At 33.6% G+C, this 18,420-nt stretch overlaps 5 protein-coding genes and 1 non-coding gene across 6 annotated transcripts; 3 read left to right on the top strand and 3 right to left on the bottom strand.

Moving 5' to 3' along the window:
• The first annotated feature begins 241 nt into the window (after positions 1–241).
• Positions 242–314, top strand: NDAI0Htrna6M. Its single transcript has one exon. It is a non-coding gene; the product is annotated as a tRNA-Met (tRNA).
• An 802-nt stretch (positions 315–1,116) lies between these two features.
• On the bottom strand, positions 1,117–2,253 carry NDAI0H01160 (basic helix-loop-helix domain-containing protein; the record flags this gene model as incomplete). The annotated part of the gene is made up of 1 exon (XM_003671485.1): positions 1,117–2,253. One exon carries the CDS (start codon positions 2,251–2,253, stop codon positions 1,117–1,119), a length of 1,137 nt encoding a protein of 378 aa, XP_003671533.1.
• Positions 2,254–5,223: 2,970 nt separating this feature from the next.
• Positions 5,224–6,729, bottom strand: CDC19 (pyruvate kinase CDC19; the record flags this gene model as incomplete). The annotated part of the gene is made up of 1 exon (XM_003671484.1): positions 5,224–6,729. The coding sequence occupies one exon, from the start codon at positions 6,727–6,729 to the stop codon at positions 5,224–5,226; it is 1,506 nt and encodes a 501-aa protein (XP_003671532.1).
• Positions 6,730–8,453: 1,724 nt separating this feature from the next.
• CYC3 (holocytochrome c synthase CYC3) lies at positions 8,454–9,338 on the top strand (the record flags this gene model as incomplete). Its single annotated transcript, XM_003671483.1, has 1 exon — positions 8,454–9,338. The coding sequence occupies one exon, from the start codon at positions 8,454–8,456 to the stop codon at positions 9,336–9,338; it is 885 nt and encodes a 294-aa protein (XP_003671531.1).
• A 3,220-nt stretch (positions 9,339–12,558) lies between these two features.
• Positions 12,559–14,469, top strand: CLN3 (cyclin CLN3; the record flags this gene model as incomplete). The annotated part of the gene is made up of 1 exon (XM_003671482.1): positions 12,559–14,469. One exon carries the CDS (start codon positions 12,559–12,561, stop codon positions 14,467–14,469), a length of 1,911 nt encoding a protein of 636 aa, XP_003671530.1.
• Positions 14,470–15,083: 614 nt separating this feature from the next.
• CDC24 (Rho family guanine nucleotide exchange factor CDC24) lies at positions 15,084–17,897 on the bottom strand (the record flags this gene model as incomplete). The annotated part of the gene is made up of 1 exon (XM_003671481.1): positions 15,084–17,897. One exon carries the CDS (start codon positions 17,895–17,897, stop codon positions 15,084–15,086), a length of 2,814 nt encoding a protein of 937 aa, XP_003671529.1.
• Between the last annotated feature and the right edge of the window lie 523 nt (positions 17,898–18,420).

The raw sequence follows: 18,420 nt of genomic DNA, 5'->3' as shown, positions 1-18,420 counted from the left end.
AAAGGTTATTGACAAGAGAAAAAGTATTTTGGAAAGATTATAAAAGGACTGAAAGTTGAACTAGAATTAGAGGTATTTTAGTTAGTTATTTATATCTCTTTATTAGTTATTATTTATACTATATATAAAGAGAGGAACCCGAATCATCTATTTCGCTAGAATCCTAAATTCTACTCTCTGCCTTTAAGAAGTTTAGATTTTGATCTATTATCGAACCCATATTTTACAAGAAGTTAAGGTTGCTTCAGTAGCTCAGTAGGAAGAGCGTCAGTCTCATAATCTGAAGGTCGAGAGTTCGAACCTCCCCTGGAGCATTTTTTTGAATTGAGGATAATATAATAGAAATTATACCATGCCACAAAGTGTTCTAATTCGATAGTATTTTTATTACTTGATAATTTTCTTATTTAAACATATTTAAAAGAAGAATTCTGTTTGATATATCCTCTAAAAGTTCCTCTTGCTATATATCCATGAGTTATTCATTTCCATTGCTCTTGAGTGCCTCTTTCGTCACGTCCCCTACAGTAATAACCCGTGGGAAAACATTTCTTCTCTTTTTTTTCTTCTCTTTCTTCCCATGTTTCTCTGTGTATAATATTTTCTTTTTGTCTCTCATGCCTTATCTTCCACATATGTAATACAATCCTCTGTCGTCCATTCATCCCCAAACCCAAGCATCCCCTCTTGTGTCGTTTCTTATTTTCGGTCATAAAAATGTATCACAAGAATATATATATAAATATATATATATATATATATATAGTTTGGTTCAATTCTGACCACAACGAACATTAAATATTGTTTTGAAATTAACTATAAACCTTCCAAGAACTGTTACAAATAGAAGAGTAAGAGAATCATATATTTTTTGAAGCAGATCGATATATAAAATACCAATGATCTATTGTACAGTTGCAAACAGGAGTACTTAAGGTTGAGAAATTGAGTAAAACGAGATCGTATTCAATGAGGACCTAGACAATAGATTCATCATAATAAGCAGCATTCTATCCCCAGCCATTGACAATTGTGGTTTGCATTGCATTAACAACTCTAAAAAAAGTGAAAAAAATTTTTTGTGTCCTTTAGAATTATTTTTTTTGTTTGCAACCATTAAATAAAAGTTTCTGATATTGCACTTTTATAATTTCTACTAAGTTTTCTTTCTCCCGATTGAAATTGATTTCTTAAAATTTGTACCTCATTTCGCAATCTCTGAACCTCCATTTCAAATAAATTTTGATTATCTTGTAAATAAAGAATGTAATCGACTGCTTTTTCCAAAATCATGCTTTTATTTAACCTTGTTTTAGAAAGTTTTTTAAGTTGTTGTTCCTTCTTCACTGATTCACCAACTTCAAATGCTGGTTGCTCACTCGCCAACCATGGTATGTATTTGTTAGTAACTTGGCTAATTTTCGTATTAATATTAATTCTATATCTTTTTTCAATTTTATTATGAGCTTGTTTTTGATCCAAAGTTAATCTTTTCCTTTGAACTTTATTTGCTTGCTCTAGTTCTGTTTTCATTAGTTTTTTATTTCTCACTTTACAAACAATGTTTGGAAGGGTTTGGTTGCGCTGTGGTTGTCTTGGAATATTATTCAAGTTTTTTTTATCACTATTGCTCTCTATCTTTATTAGTTCATTAGGTAATTCTGGTGAACTTGAATAGGATGACGGGACAGAAAAATTGGGATTATTATGTATAAAGAATGCTTCGTGAAGTTGAAGGTTATCATCAGTATTATTTATTTCATTAAATACTACAGTGTTATTATTGCTTGGAGAAATTCTATCATCATTATTATTAGAGTTTCGATATGCTCCACTATATTGTATGGCATTAGTTTCATTAATATAATTATTACCAGTGTTAGTTGTGAATATTAGTTGGTTTTGAGAAAGTCGTTGTACTGTCGTGGGAGAGCTCGTTGAAGAGTTTGAAGTTGACAACATAGAGTCTAATGGTTCAAACCACGTTGTTGATGCAGAAGCGGAAGATTCGGACGGATAAGATTCGCTGTGGTGGATTAATATATTATTATCTGTCATTAAAGAAGGATTATTCTTACTGTACTGAGAAAAGTCTTGTTGATCTTGTATGTACATTGGACCAAAGCTGTCTCCCAACTTCATAGGATTATTATACTTGAAATCTGCGGTATTACTTGAAATATTTGGAGCTACCTTCGTATTTTCATGATGAAAGTACCTTGGTCCAAAGACAATTGCTGTATTTTCTGCCATTGTTGAGGGTATTCAAATTGTTTATTCGTATGGTATATTCTTCTATAAAGGTTGTTTTTAGAAGTCGTGTACAAATGTATAGGTTTCCCCTTGTGGGCTTTTGGAGATATATAAATGAAACTCTTTTATACTTGCCCAAAATTTTAAAAAAGCCTAGAGAGAGAGAGAGAGATGTTAAAAACGTCTAGAAAGCTATTGATTTTTATATAAGAAGCATACAAATCTTGGTTCAGTTATGTATCTCAGTTGGCCAGAAGGAAAAAGTTTGGTTACGTAAGATACCTAGGTAATGGATTTCCTCGAGGATCTTGTTTGCTAAGGCTTATGTAAAAATTCATTTATGCATGTAGGTGGAAATTGTCTCCGTGGCTATATTAGTCAATTGTCTGCCAGATACGTTCTAATTACGTACGTATGGACGTAGGGCAAGAGTCGATGTAGTGCATAGCAAATAAATCTCGGCGGACATTGAAGGAGAAACTACGAGATTACGAAATCATGGGGAGGAGAGAGAGAGAAAAGACGCGGGCAAACTGCCAAGACTCCAACGAAAAATAGGGGTATAAACGGGCTTTCGCTACGGAGAAACAAACCCGTACTGTCCTCGGGCTGGGCCGCTATACGAGAAGTCGGGCTGGAGAAACTAAATAGCAGTTTTCTTCCATGGAGAAGCAAAGGATTTCCGTAGAGAGAGAAAGCCCGTCACTGTCTTCCAAACCTTACCAAAGTATATGTAGGCGGGGAGAGCGCGAGTAAAAAAACCGTCGTAGAAACCGTTTCGGAGTAATTCACAATATATTTAGACTTTTGTGGTGCTCCGACGAATTTCCACCTTCCGGAATACTTGGACCGAAAAACAAGTCTAAAGATAAAATTATCCCTAGTTGGTAACCCCTAAAATATGGGAAGGGCTAGTTTAAAAAAACGAAAGGTCCACAAGGAGATGAAAATTTGGTTCTATCTTGTTAGGTTGTCTGCTTATAGAATGTACGAAGCACTTTATGACTTATAAGGTCTATGATCACTCTCAACTTACATAAACACGATAAAACGTTCAAAGATTTCTTTTTTGATAAGATGTACAATGTATAAACTTCTCTTGGTCTCACTACACATCATTCACAAATATGTACGAAATAGTTCCTTTCTAGTGTGATATAAATCCCAAATGGATCCGTTGAAGATGTGATTGATTTAATGAGAGTCATACTTTTCCATCGTTTCGTTACGCAAACTGTGTCCCTTCTTACTATACTTATTTCCTATTATTTAAAATAAATGCTCGCTAGCTACTGACGTCACTCCATTTGAAATCAGATACCGAATAATAGCGGGAATAAACTTAAAAGACTTATCAGATACCAGGAACTCTCTAATAAAGTTATTACTGTTTTAATATCTTCGCAATATATAAAATATATAAACAAACGTCTTACGCGCTTTAAACGCGAAAAAAATAAAGGAAAGAAAAAGGTTCCTTGCAGTTCGCTTCAGATGAGAAAAATCAAAAATAATGTTTAAAATGGGGGAAATTTCCAAATATTTTGCTTTTTACCCCCGTTCCGTAAAATAATTGAGGCTTTCAACTGTTTTTTTGCCAAGTATTTTAAATGGTGGAAATTTTTTGCAGCATTAGGCCAATCCAAATTTAGGTGCCTTCGCTACGTAAAACCGGAAACAATCTTCCAATTAACTCTTGACATTCACGGATTTCATTCAATTGACCTGAATCAAATCCAATTGTTGAATTAAACGTTTCTTTCCAGGCACATTCCAAGATAAGATTTCAGCTCTTGGGGACTAGTCCGACCAGATCATTGGCCTAGGTCAACCTTTGTCTATATTAATGATTTGTATGATCTAAGGCGTCAGCAAGACTAGCAACTAAAAGAATGTCGTTGGATGTCTTATCTATGCACGAGTACTTTCTCTACGTAAAGTAATAATAAATTAGGTTAAGTTAGCTCAGGAAACATGAATTTACTTACCCTATGGAAGCAACATGTAGATCTTCTAGAAGTGCACGATTACTCTGAATTGATCCACATAAAATTCTGTAACGTTATGTACATTTTAGGGAAAGACGCACGCACATCCTGATATGTAAAGAGAACTTTTGTTTCCACGGAGAAACTATTGTATTGGTGTTCACTGTATTAGCCATAGTATTGTTCCTTAGAATAATCAAGAAGGTTCAAATTCTTTCTGATATAAGTGGCAGCTAGGCGATGGCTAAGATTACTTCGGATTTTGATTCTATTCTTTAAGGAAACATTTATTATAATTTAAGATTCCTCCAATAAAACACCAAATAGCCATTTGAAAAAAGTCAGAATATCGTGTAATCAATCGAAAGTTACATAATTGTATATTATCTTTTATATAGCATTGCAGTCCGAATTCGGATGATCCAATATTCAATTTTTTTCGCCTCTCTTCTACAATATCTCTACCTTAAGACTTCAGTAGACAACAAAGGCAAAGTGGGAAAAAAGAATTGTTTTGATACACGATATCATTTTTTCAATGCTTGCTAAGTACTTGGAAACTGGTTATTAGGAACGAACATAACTAGGATAAACCCACAAGATTGATTTTTTTTTTTTTACTTGACATTGATTCGAAAACCAGGAAAATGACATACTAATGATCAGCGGATATCATTGTACAATTAACTGCTTCAAAATCTACAAATAGTGGAAAGAACGACGAAGAAAAGCTCTCCAGTTTTAATATGATTCGTTCGAAAATCTGTAAAAGCACTTGCGTTTGTTTAACAGAGAAAAATACATCAAAAGAAGAAATTTAGTAATAATATCTAGATGTAGTGAAATTTCTTTATTCTCTATATGAAAATTTCCTATAAAAACTATATGTAACTAAAAATTAGATCATGTCGTTAAAGTTGTAAAACGCTAAAAATGTAATAAAACAATTATAATAAGTATATATTAAAATTCAATATTCCATTTAAGCGAAAGCGACTTGCAAAGTGTTGGAGTGACCTTCACCAGCCTTGAAACCTTGGATGGAAACGTAAGTGTCACCCTTCTTCAAGATACCCATTTCAATGGCCTTTTCAATACCGTATTTCAAACGTAATTCGACATCTTCAGTCCAGTCAGCAACGGAGTCCTTTTCGTAAACGAATGGGAAAACACCTCTAGATAAGTGAGAGAATCTAGCAGCTCTTGGGTTTCTGGTAACCAAGATGATTGGACAGTCTGGTCTGTACTTGGAGACTAATCTTGGGGTCAAACCGGAAGTAGACAAAACAATGATAGCCTTAGCCTTTTGTTCGTAGACAGCGGCGACAGCAGAAGCAGCAACAGTTTCAGTGGTAGAAGTTGGCTTTGGAGTCAAGTTTCTTAAGTCATCGTACAAGGATTGGTAAGCAACAGCTTGTTCAGCAATCAAAGCAGTGTCAGCCATGGTGGTGACAGCGTTGATTGGGTAGTTACCCTTAGCGGTTTCACCAGACAACATAACACAATCAGCACCATCTAAGATAGCGTTACCAACATCAGAAACTTCAGCTCTGGTTGGTCTTGGGTTGTAAGTCATAGATTCCAACATTTGAGTGGCACAGATAACTGGCTTACCAGCTAAGTTAGACTTAGCAATCAATTTCTTTTGGACAGCTAAGACTTCTGGAGCTGGGATTTCAATACCTAAATCACCTCTGGCAACCATAACAGCATCAGTAACCTTTAAGATTTCATCGAAGTTGTTAACACCTTGTTGGTTTTCAATCTTAACAACAATCTTGATATCAGCACCATCTTCACCTAAGACTTCTCTGATGGTTAAAACATCTTGAGCAGTTCTAATGAAAGAAGCGAAGACCATGTGGACACCGTTCTTAACACCGAATCTCAAATCAGCCTTATCCTTTTCAGATAAAGCTGGTAAATCGACATCAGTACCTGGTAAGTTAACACCCTTGTGAGAACAGATCTTACCAGCGTTCATGGACTTAACCTTCAAAGTCTTGTCATCAACGACTTCCAAAACTTCGAAAGATAAAACACCGTCATCAACGTAGATGATCTTACCAGCGGAGATAACCTTGGTGATGTTCTTGTAATCGACGTACATGATTTTGTCATCACAAGCCTTAGCGTATTTGTCATCGGTAGTGAAGATCATTTCATGGTTTGGTGGGATTGGGTAATCAACTTCGTTGGTGGTGGTACCAGTTCTGATTTCTGGACCCTTGGTATCTAAAGCAATAGCTAATGGTCTACCTGGGTATAATTCTTCAGATTTTCTAGCATTGTCAATGACGGATTGATGGTATTCGTAAGAACCGTGAGAGAAGTTCATACGGACAATGTTCAAACCAGCCTTTCTTAAAGCAACCAAAGTTTCTGGGTTGTTGGTCTTTGGACCAATGGTACCAATGATGGAGGTTCTTCTTAAGTTATCACCGGCAGTGACTTGTAAGTTAGTTAATCTGGCTAATCTGGATTCCATTTTTGAGATGTATAGATGATGTGATGGTCTATTTTGAAACGAAAAGAAACAAGAAAAGTTTTAGAAGTAGTATATGAAAAGTAATACAAATAAAAAGATAAAAGAAGACAAGGAAAATAAGAAAGTAAATTTTTAATATAAGAATTGCAGATCCATTAATCTTTATAAAGCAAAATCTGGAATTGGAAGATATGCAAAAAGACAGACGTAATGAATGTCGGCGGTTAATCATGAATTTTTTTCTCTATTTTCTTTGTTGCATTCTTCTTTGCGTGGTTTATTAAATTTTTCACCTTACCTAAAAGTCGGGATCTTGTTCTTGGGTTTGCATTTTTCTGTGGTCCTTTTTGACGTGATGGGTAATATGTGTGCAGCATTCATTACGCATCTTCTCACTTCCCTCTCCGCCTGCCATCACCATCACAAGCCTGGGAACGACAATACTCGGCACTGGGGCCTGGAAGGGAAATCTAAAGCGAGAGTGTCTCTCTCACTGAGAGGCCTCGCTGGTGAGAGCAGAAGAGAATACGTAATTTTTCCATCATCCCCTTTGGAAGATTTTCTTTAAGAGAGATGGGCTCGTGGCCCGAAATCATGTGTGCATGGGTTTCTGTTGAGTGGAAGCTTGAAAGAAATCGAGGGAAAACTGGAAAATTATTCATGGCTTCCGGTGTCTGGGTTTAGCTACTGCGTCACAATTGGAAAAATAAAATAAAATAATAATAATGGTGGATCAATGAAATATTTTAAGACACTCTGCTTTTATGTAACTTAAGAGTCAGGGTAGTAAGAAATATTGAATTAATTAATTTCCTTTCGATAATACATGAAATTATTATAAGAGTTTACTTCTCTATTTATTTTATTTATACTATGCTGAATGTACGTTGGTCAGCTATTTGTAAATTAAAATAAATTATGAGATGCATTTATTCATGAATTCGTAACTAATAAGCTTTTTTTTCCTATTTATATGATAACCACTTCCCCTTCTCTGGTAAGAAAATTCAACGTCCTGTAGCTAAATATACGAAACTACATTAGAAGAGGACCGTGAAAAATGTGAGGATAGAAACTTAATAAAGGCGAACCATTGCTTATATAAACCCGTTCCTACTGTAGAAACTCATACCTAAGATTAAGCCTGCCATGCCCTATAGATTATAGAGATATACTGTTTCAAGAAATTCCTTTAATTGTGTAATATTGAGCAGGCTGCAAGCTAGGAACCCTATTATTGATATCTTTCGGTTTTAAATAGTGAATAAACAGAAGTTGATGGAGCCCATACTGTCTTAGATGGTGGAAAATCTTGACAGTAGTAGTCATGAATGGGGTTCATAGCTTATCTACAATACGTACATACGTACTCTATTTACCTTTTTAGGTAGAATGAGGTTATTCAACTAAATTTTACCCATGCGATTTCTACGGGTTGATATCTACTAAATGCATCATTATAAATTGTAAAGTAGATAAGGGCGACGGCAGCCGACGGAGAATAATTGCGGAGAAAGCAAACTAAAATCAGAGCTGTGTAATATCTCGAACTTATCTTTTGAATGCAGGGGCCACCACTCATCGTACCAACGAAAGGATTATTATAATCTATAGTTACTAAGGCTTCAATATTATATTTTTACATATATTTATCTATCATATAGAAGAAATTGCCAACTTCTCGTACAGGCAAAAAGGAAATAACTGCAGAGAAACTAGAGATCATGGGCTGGTTTTGGGCAGATCCGAATACACAACAAAATAAGAGCTTATGGAAAGCCTCATCCGCTACCGCAATAAGTGGACAATGCCCTGTAATGCATGAGAGGAAAGAAGAATCCATTAGTGCATGTCCGGTCATGCGTGAAAGGAAAGAGGAGCCCGTCAGTGCATGTCCTGTAATGCGTGAAAAGAAACAATCAGATTTGAATCCTTTAAATAATATACCATTCAATTTATCCTCTGAAAGGCATGATCAACAAGCAATAGAGCTCCCTACAGAACGTATGATTTCAACGATACCTAGAGGCACAAAGAAAAAAGAATATTGGGAATATCCATCCCCACAACAAATGTATAACGCCATGATCAAGAAGGGTAAGATTGATTCTAACACCGGCGAAGAGATACCGGAAGACGCCGTAGAATCAATGGTTTATGTTCATAATCTTTTAAATGAAGGCTCTTGGGGTGAAATTCTTAAATGGGAACAACCTCATACCAAGGAAACCCTCATTGAACCTAAGTTATTAAAATTTACTGGACGACCAGATAAATTGAGTCCCAGGGCAAGGTGGCATCATTTTTTATCTAATATTTTCCCCTCTTATTATTCGAATGAGCTCCCCTTTGATAGACATGATTGGTTTGTTCTTAGAGGTGATCCAAATTCAACTTATTTGGACGATGAAGGGAATGAAATTTCAGGTTATAAGAGAATCCGTTATGTTTTAGATTTTTATGGTGCGCCAGATGATGAAAATGGGTTACCTACATTCAATATTGATGTCAGACCCGCCTTAGATAATTTCGAGAATACAAGAGATCGTTTCAATCATTTAATGAGACCTGTTTTAGATAAGTACTTTGGATCAGAGAGATCTAAATAACTTCGTCCTAAAACGAAACCCTTAAACTTTCTTTTTCTTCTTCATGAACATGTAAATATATAACGTTACTAGAATAACATATCGTTTTTCAGTTTCTTCTGTAAAAGATGAACATAGCAAGAAGGACGTATTTCTTTTTCATCACCTCCAGCATAACTACACCAAAAAGAGTTAAGATTTGAAGGGACGCTTAGTCTAATGACCAATAAAAAAGAAGGAAATTTATTATGTGTAATCATTTTGAACAACAAGAGGGTGTATTTTTTACCATCTACACCAATGCTCTATTTTGAGAGTTGGTCCGATCTACAACTATATCTTTATAGAGTGTCTGCAAGTCTTAAAAGTGGATAAACAATACCGATTAGTCCTTGATATTTTTCTAGATACCACCGATAGCAGTTTACTCATATAACAAGAGCTAACCAACAAAAGAAAGTACCCTGGTGGGACAGTAGGTATGTGCATACTAATGATATTAGTTTGAAGGGAAAAATAAAATAAACATTTTCCTATGCCGGCAAAAACAATAGTGGCAAATTAGAACGACTATGTTTCTCCCTATATTCTATAGTCTACTTATTTATCATGTACGGTAGTCTATTGGCCTTGTAGGTTCGATATTCATCGATTCGTCATCAAGCTTCACAGGCACACAACGTGCAGAAGATGCCACAAAATTTTGCTTAACTACGGACTTTATAAAAAATCCATCTCGTAGAGTCATTGTTTTCATTCGAACATCAATTATTATTGGTAATATCATAATCATAAATGACATGTGTCAAATGAAGTTTAACGTTGGCCTTAAACTCGACTCGACTGAAAGAAACCCCCGCCGCCGCGGAATTTCTCCCAAGCTTAAAATACCGTTTCAGGTAATACCTCCGCAATAAATTCCTCCGTACGGGATGTTAAAGGGTTTTGAGCTTATTTACTAACAAATTTCTTATTTCTTAAGAAAGAGCCGCAGAGGACAAAAGGATTTGCCAGCCCGTATTAATTTCTTGGCGTTTCAACAATGTCCTCAAGAATTTCCGAATCCAGCTGATGGTGAAGTTGAACAATCTTCCGTATAGGCGTAGTAGCCCAAGAGGTGATTGAATTGTGTTATCTAACTCAGTGATTGAAAATTTCCTATGGAAAATATAATTTATAACATATTAGTAAGAATATCAAGTTGGCAGCAGCGACGGTTTACTTCCGATAAACATAATATAGTACTCTATAATGAAGTATTCGTAGAGTTAAGTTGCACATTATATGAAGTTATGAAAGTCGAGTGTTTCTTATAATAGACAAGCTCTGAGCAAATTTAAGGATAGGATGAGTAGAAGAGTACAACAAATAGTTGATTATTTTTATGAAAGGGTCAATACGTAAGTAATGACCTGGTCGTCTTAACCTTATGTAAATCAATTAGAAAGTAGCTAACCAGTGAATTGAATTCATACTTTGTTGATTCGGGTTTAATGATTGAAAACCAATAATATCACTTCATTGTACATATATAATTTATCATCTCATGTTGGCATTTATACCACAATAAGCCTCAGTTATCGTACGTACATGTGTATTTTCAATAGATTGAATGGTGCCACACTTCCTTCAGCCATAGCATTTCAAACTTGTTTTACTAGAAGCAGTAAAAATGATTTATAATAGTATCGGCTTTACAGCTGGTAGACTGTACCTATAATGTATACTTGTCCAATACAGCTTCCTTACGTACAGATTCGTTGCTCTTCAACCCGCTAAACTTTCTAACCGAGTTTTTTCTAAAAAAGGTAAAAAACTACAATGTTTACTCCTTTGGGTAATAATTCGCTATCAAAAGAAAATGTTCAAAGAAAATTACTTTTTAGAGCAGTACGTAAAGAGGTTCTTCTGTTGCCCTCGGGCTCCAGAAAAATTTGTAAATTTTATCTGGTGGCTACGGATGTCCCCTTGAAATTTTCCAAAAAAAGTATGAAATTTTGAATGACACGGCATAGGAGAAGACTGGTACGGGCTTAGGTGGTAGAAAAGTTCAGCTCAGCAAAGTCGACATACATATGTGCGAACGCACTCAGAATCACTAACAACCTCTTTCACAGTTCCTTACACTTCACTTCTCTTTATTGTAGGCTCTCTGCGTACGTACCAAAATTTCCCACTAAACAACCCGCCTGGAAGGAGCCTAGGCGGAGATCATTTCCTTCTAGGCTGTATTTTCAGTATTTCTACGGGAGGAAGGCTCCCAGCAAAATGCCACTGTCGTCCGTCTAAAGTTTAGCTCTAAGCTGATGAGGTCGTAAAAATACCTAAATTAAAGTTCTTTTGAGTTCCTGTTACTTGATCACTTCGAGGTTTGTTATGAAAAATATTTGCTGTACGCACTCTACTTGTTTGATTACTTTCTCACAGAGAGAGAACTTTCCTTTCTAGGGCTTTACTTAGTTACGTATTGATTCTTTCTACAACTGTTACAACATCTCCTGGGGAAAACCTTAGAGGTGAATAGTTATCAAGATAACAGCCTGTAAATTCTTAGCAATTCTCACAATACTAGGTGCAAATTACAGTACCTTGGAAAAAGGGGAACCATTGAAAAGTCTATTATCTTTCAATTCCTCGTGGCTTTATCAACCTTAACTTTGAAGGTTTTCCTTTCCACAGGCTTAGTATTGTCCACTTAAATTGATGCAGTCAAATTACCTGTCATTGAACTCCATTGTAAATAACCTAACTTTGATTTTCCAATTTGATTTGGTTTTTTTTCGAGTGGTATATATTTTTTTCATTTATATATATCTATTTAATAATATGATAAGGCTGATTTCATAGTTTTCTTTATTTGAATATATTTGTTTTAATAATCTTGTGAAATTTAAAAAATATTGAATTTAAAAAATTGGCTTGAGGACACAATTGAGTTCAAATAGATCACCATTCTATCTCAATTAAAATCAATTATTATTGTTGTTGTTGCAATAAAAAAAAAACACCATTCCTTTTATTTATTTCTATTAAACCCTGCATTTTAACATTATTTTCTTAGACTGGTTCTAATACTAATAATATTAATCATATCATATATCGTTCGCTAAAGAGTTTGCTTCTTAATAACGACCCATTTTATATTTATATCACATTTGCATTTTCCATCATATGTCCCCATTTTTTTTCCCATCTCATCTCATTTAGATACTAAGGCATTTTCACTTTCTAACATATTATTATGAATTCAACGACACATCAAGCTGAACAAATCGGCAGTTACAACAACAACAACAACAGCAACAATAGCAACAACAGCAACAACAACAACAACAATAATAATAATAATAATATTAATAACCATGCTACAAATTCCAGAGGAAACAACTTCACAACTAGTGCTAATGCTACTTCTAATTATCCTAATATGATGATGCTCTCTCAAATAAGACGGAATAATGCCACAATTAAGTCGCAGACTCCTAATTTAGTATTACGTGAATTACAATGTCATCATTCTTCCATTATAGAATATGGTCCTCAGCATTTAACTCATTTATTAGATCTGAAAAATTTCCAAGAGTTTAAGATTAATATCTTGAATTTTCAAACTCAACCTCAAATTAATTCTAAAATGAGATTCTTAATATTCGATTTCATCTTTTATAGTCATACAAGATTAAATCTGTCTGCATCCACTTTATTTTTAGCTTTCGATATCTTAGATAGATACGCATCTAAATACATAATTAAAAGTTGTGACTATCAACTATTGGCCTTAACTGCTCTTTGGATAAGTTCCAAATTTTGGGATGCTAAAAATCGTTGCGCTACGTTAAAAGTTTTACAAAGTCTATGTTGTAATCAATATTCAGTAACGCAATTTAAAAAGATGGAGTTCCATCTTTTAAAAGCGCTAAATTGGTCTCTATGCTCATCACCTACTTTTGATTCATTCATTGATCTTCTATTATTCATGGAAAATAATATGGATCCAGCATCGTCTTCAAACACTAATACAATGATTTCTGAAATTAAATCTTTGAAATCAAGTATAAATGTCAACGAAGTTAAACTAGGCACACTAATGTTATGTGAATTAATAGCATTTGATGAAAATTCATCATTTAATTATGATAATTATTCAATTGCCCAAACTGGAATCAAATTAATTATCTTGGCACTAAATTATCACGATTCAAATAAATGGGAAAATTTTAATGATCTTGATAATCATCCTTCAGTATTCAATAACGACATCGCTAAGTCTCTTTTGAATTTAATAACAAACGAAGACCAATATCCTTCAACCTTTAAATTCAAATATCTAGGAGATCAAACATCACCACCGCAACAACAGCAAGGTCAAGCAGGTAAAGGTCACAAGAGAAATCCATCCGCTTTTACTAGATTAAAGGTAAGTAATAAAATATTACTAGCTTTAAAAAAATATCAATACCAATTACAATTAGATGAATTCTATCAATCTCAAGAATTCCAATTGGCATTAACCAATTTTAATGATATAAATATTCAAACTCCTTCAATGGATGATTTTTGCATTAACAACATACCAATCAACGAGTCAAATTCTTCTTCTTTCTTTATTGGAAGGAAATTTAGTAATGATGGAAGGAAATCTATCGCTGCATCTATATCATCCTCCTCATCGTTTGCGTCATCGTCATCGTTCACGTCTACGTCCTCATCATGTTTTTCTTCAGCATCTTCACCAACTCCAATGTCATCACCTAATAAAATGAACTCCAATCCAATTCCTTCAGAAACCCCATGCCCAATTGCTCCATCACCGCTAAGAAGACAAACATTAACGATCCCACACATGTATCCTCCATCAAATATATCTTCTTTACAACCATTAACTCCAACAACGCCTTCATTATTTATGACAACGAATAATACTAAGTTGAAGTTCCCCACAGCAATGATGATGAATGATAAACATGGACATATTTCCCATCATGATAGAAGAATATCATTACAATTGAAAGGAGCAAGTATAAGTAGTTCAATTCCATTCATGAAGGGTCATCGCAAGAGATCTTCATCATCAATGGACGTTGCTTTTAATGATGCGAACGATTTCAAAGGTTATAAACGTGTATATAGTCAAAATAATACAAGTAAGTAAATACATAGTAGACGAAAGAGAGAAAAACAAAAAAACAAACAATAAAACTGATATCAAATTGAGATTGAAAATAGTTATTATTAGTAGTTAGTCTTACGTAAATTTCAGATATTAAAAGGTCATTTCAATGTATATCACTGCCATGCCTCGTTACAAAAAGCTGTTTTTTCTTTGTTCGCTACTAGTAATTACAACGTACAAGGCAATAAGCACGCTCTGATGATGCATTAAAAGTTGATAGTTCCTGTACCTTCTCTTTATCAGTTGCTTGCATGACATATAGTTAGTGGTTTGATAAGTTTAATTCTCATCGTTTTTACGATAATACCCTTATAGACAATATTAATACCACGTTTTTGATAATAATGATGATGATTTTATTCCTTGATTCTATAAAAAAGCATATATAAAAGTGGTTTAATTAATCATGAATATAAAGAAGTAGACGATATAAAGACAATCGCTGGACTATATATATGCCCAAACGTTTAGAATTCTTTCATTGTTTTCAACCAGCATATCCTTTGCGACGATCCAATCTTCATTTGATTCCAAGATGACATAATCACCATCTTCATCTTTATATTTAATTTTGGAAATTTGCCCCATATGATTCAATTTTTCTTTATCGAATCAATGACGAATGTGACATCTTTATCTAAATTGATTAAAATTGTATAGAAATCTGAGTTGAATGATACTCTAATTAATATTGAATGATCAGGTATTGAATTTTCATAAGAAGAATCCTCAAGTATTGTTTTATGTTCATTTTCAAAATTAGATACTCTTTTCTTTTGATGCATTGATGAGGATGAACAGCGAGCATTCGCTGAAGGAGAAACCATACTATTACTGCTCGTGGTATTTTCAGAAATATATTTCAAATGTGAGCTATTGATTGAAGATATACTATTGCGTGTATTTCTTCTTGATGTATTATTATTATTATTAGTAGTATTATTATTATGTGTAATACTATTATTACGATGGGTACTAGGTGACGGTAATGGAGTACCAATGATTGATGATGATGAGAAATCTCCACTATTTGTACTTCTAAATGATTCACTCTTTATATGACGTACTAATGATTGTAAGCATGAGCACCAATTATCTCTCGTTTCTTCATTTTTGAATTTTAATAAGAAATTTCCTTGTTCCTTTATAGATTCCCACGTTATATTTAAAGATCTTGATTTTGATGGCTTGATTTCATTTAAATTCATTATCATTATACGTCCTCTCAGATCTAATTTTGGTTCATTTAATGCGAAATTGGAATGTGAAAAATTCTTGTTATTATTATTATTACTATTATGTAACGAAGTATTGGATGAATTCATGAGAGATGTTGTAAAATCATAGGAGTTATGACGACTTTTTGAAAGTTTGCTACTGTTATTATTATTATTGTTAGCAGACGTGCTATTATTTAATGCTAAGGAAGATGCTGATGGTAAAGATGAATTTAAAATGGATGTTGATGAAGATGATGATGTAGAATTTTTCTTTTTCAATATTAAAGATGATGATTTTTTAGTACTTGATGAAGAAGTTATGCTATTTTGGGCATTTGTATTGTTATTGTTAACTTCGGAGAATAATATTATGATTTTTTCGAACAAATATACATCAAATCCTCTTTCTTGTTCATTTGAATTATTTGTTGAAATGAAAACTTTATCAAAATATAATAATTCACCGAATTTTGCAATTCTATAACCTTTCCAATTAAGTACTCTACCATATAATTTTTTCACAACTTCATGGTTTTCTGTTCTTCTTTGATTTTCATTAATACTTTTAGCAATTTTTTTAGAGATATCCAGGGCGATTTCTAATTCCTTCACTGCGGAAGATGAAGATGTTGGTGATGATGATGAAGAAGAGGAGGAAGTTGAAACCGAAGTTGAAGATGAGGAATTCGTGTTATTATTATTGGTTTTTTGGAGTTGTTTATTATATGCAGACAAAAGTTCCTTTAGTAACAAGGGATATTTACAAAGTCTTTGAACGGGCTTATAAAGGAACGATTGTAGTTCCAACTTATTTTTTAAGACAAAATTCATGTTTTGGAATTTATCTAAAGTATTGGATAAAAAATCAATAGCAGCGTTTTGACCAATGGACCAAGGTTCATATAATTTGAAGAAATGTTTAGAATGCATGAAAAGGGCACCGATTCTTTGCTTTGATGGATCCACTAGGGAATTAATTTCCAATGAAATTAAAAATCTTCTTTGGAAATCAATTGCTTCAGTCAGGTTTGGGAATAGCATATAAAGTTCTTCAGATGTTATTAGGTTGCTATCTAATAATTGTTGTTTATATTCATCTAAGATTTCTAAGTCATGAATATATTTTCTTTCAGTAATGACAAATTCCTTTATGATGTTATTATAATCAGTACTCATTAATGCTTGCGTTGGATTATATTTTTCCCTCATTTGTAATGTTAATTTTTCCATAGGTATCATGGGGAAAATATCAGTTGATGAATTTAATAAAGTTTGTACTACGTCAATAACTTTAATGAAATGATTTGTTGAATTGGAGAAAACGTCAGATATGGTAAATAATTCTTCATCATTAAATGCGAAATGTTTTTTACAACCAAGTATGAAATCATAGATAGATTTTTTACAAATTTTTAAGTCATCTGATGATACCACTGGTAACTTGAATTGTGGTTTAACAGCATTAAAGATGATACAAAGTGGAGATCCTTGTTGAAATAATTGTGATAGTTGAGTCACAGGATCACAGTCCATTGATATTGGTAAGATACCCATAGCATAAGTGAGTAAATTTGTTTCATTAGCATTATCATAGTTATTTGAATCTGTATGAATTAATGAATTTGTATTTGAGGAAGAATTTAAATGGGTAATTCCATCCAATGAAAAAGTATCATTATCTTTGCCACCCAAACTATTTGCTGATATAGAACTTGATCTAAAAGTTGCATTCGATATTGTTTTCCCATCATGACTATCTCGATTATATGACGCCATGGATGATACACTTCTATGAGCGTTTTCTTTATTGATTACATTTGCAATCACGGAGGAATCATGTGTAGAATATAATTGTTGCTTTTGAGACAATTGTAACGATTGCCTTTCACTTAATAATTCGCTCGAGGAATATGCTAAATTTAGATATGGTTGTAGTTGAGGTAAATGTTCTAATCTTTTCTTTACTTGTAAACAAATATAATAAAGGGAATCCTTTTCTGTGACAATGGAATTCATGACACTCTGACTCACTACACGAATATTATTCATTGAATCATGATGTGATGGACCGGTATTGTTGTTGTTACTATTGCTGCTGGTACTGATGTTCCTAAGTCTATTACTGACGTTATCATTTATTGAGAACGTTGAACTTGATTTCTTAGTAGTAGAAGGTGGGATTGCCATTTCTCCATACAAAGACCCTCTTTATTTCTATAGTTACGAAAGTGAATAGTATTACCGCAGGATTGTCTTCGTTCTGTGAAATCAATGGATATATTCGACTGTGGCGTGCTGGATGGATAATAACTCAATACGAAAAGGCTATTTTCCCTTGAGAAATATATAGTTCAATAAAGCTTAGAATTGTTTTTCCAACTATCTTATGTGTATGCTTTTACCCATTTCATCACACATACATACATACATTTATCCATTCACTCATTAATTGATAAGAGATTCTTTTTTGTGTTGTTGTTTGTTTATTTTGTTGATTTTACAATATGAGAAATATCGTTGTACACGGTTCACAGTGCGGTGTCCGGGTGTGTCACATGTTTCTCGAGACGACTATTATAAACTATTATAGTGTCTATTATATTTTACTTATTTTTCATCATTAAAACATATAGGTATTTACCGTTGTGTTGGTCTCCCTTGTTTCGTTTTCTTCAACTCTAAGGTTCCATTAAAAGCGCCCTTCTTTTTT

Source organism: Naumovozyma dairenensis, chromosome 8 (genome assembly GCF_000227115.2).
Source record: "Naumovozyma dairenensis CBS 421 chromosome 8, complete genome".
Lineage (NCBI taxonomy): Eukaryota > Fungi > Ascomycota > Saccharomycetes > Saccharomycetales > Saccharomycetaceae > Naumovozyma > Naumovozyma dairenensis.
This window is presented reverse-complemented; position numbering and strand designations above follow the sequence as displayed.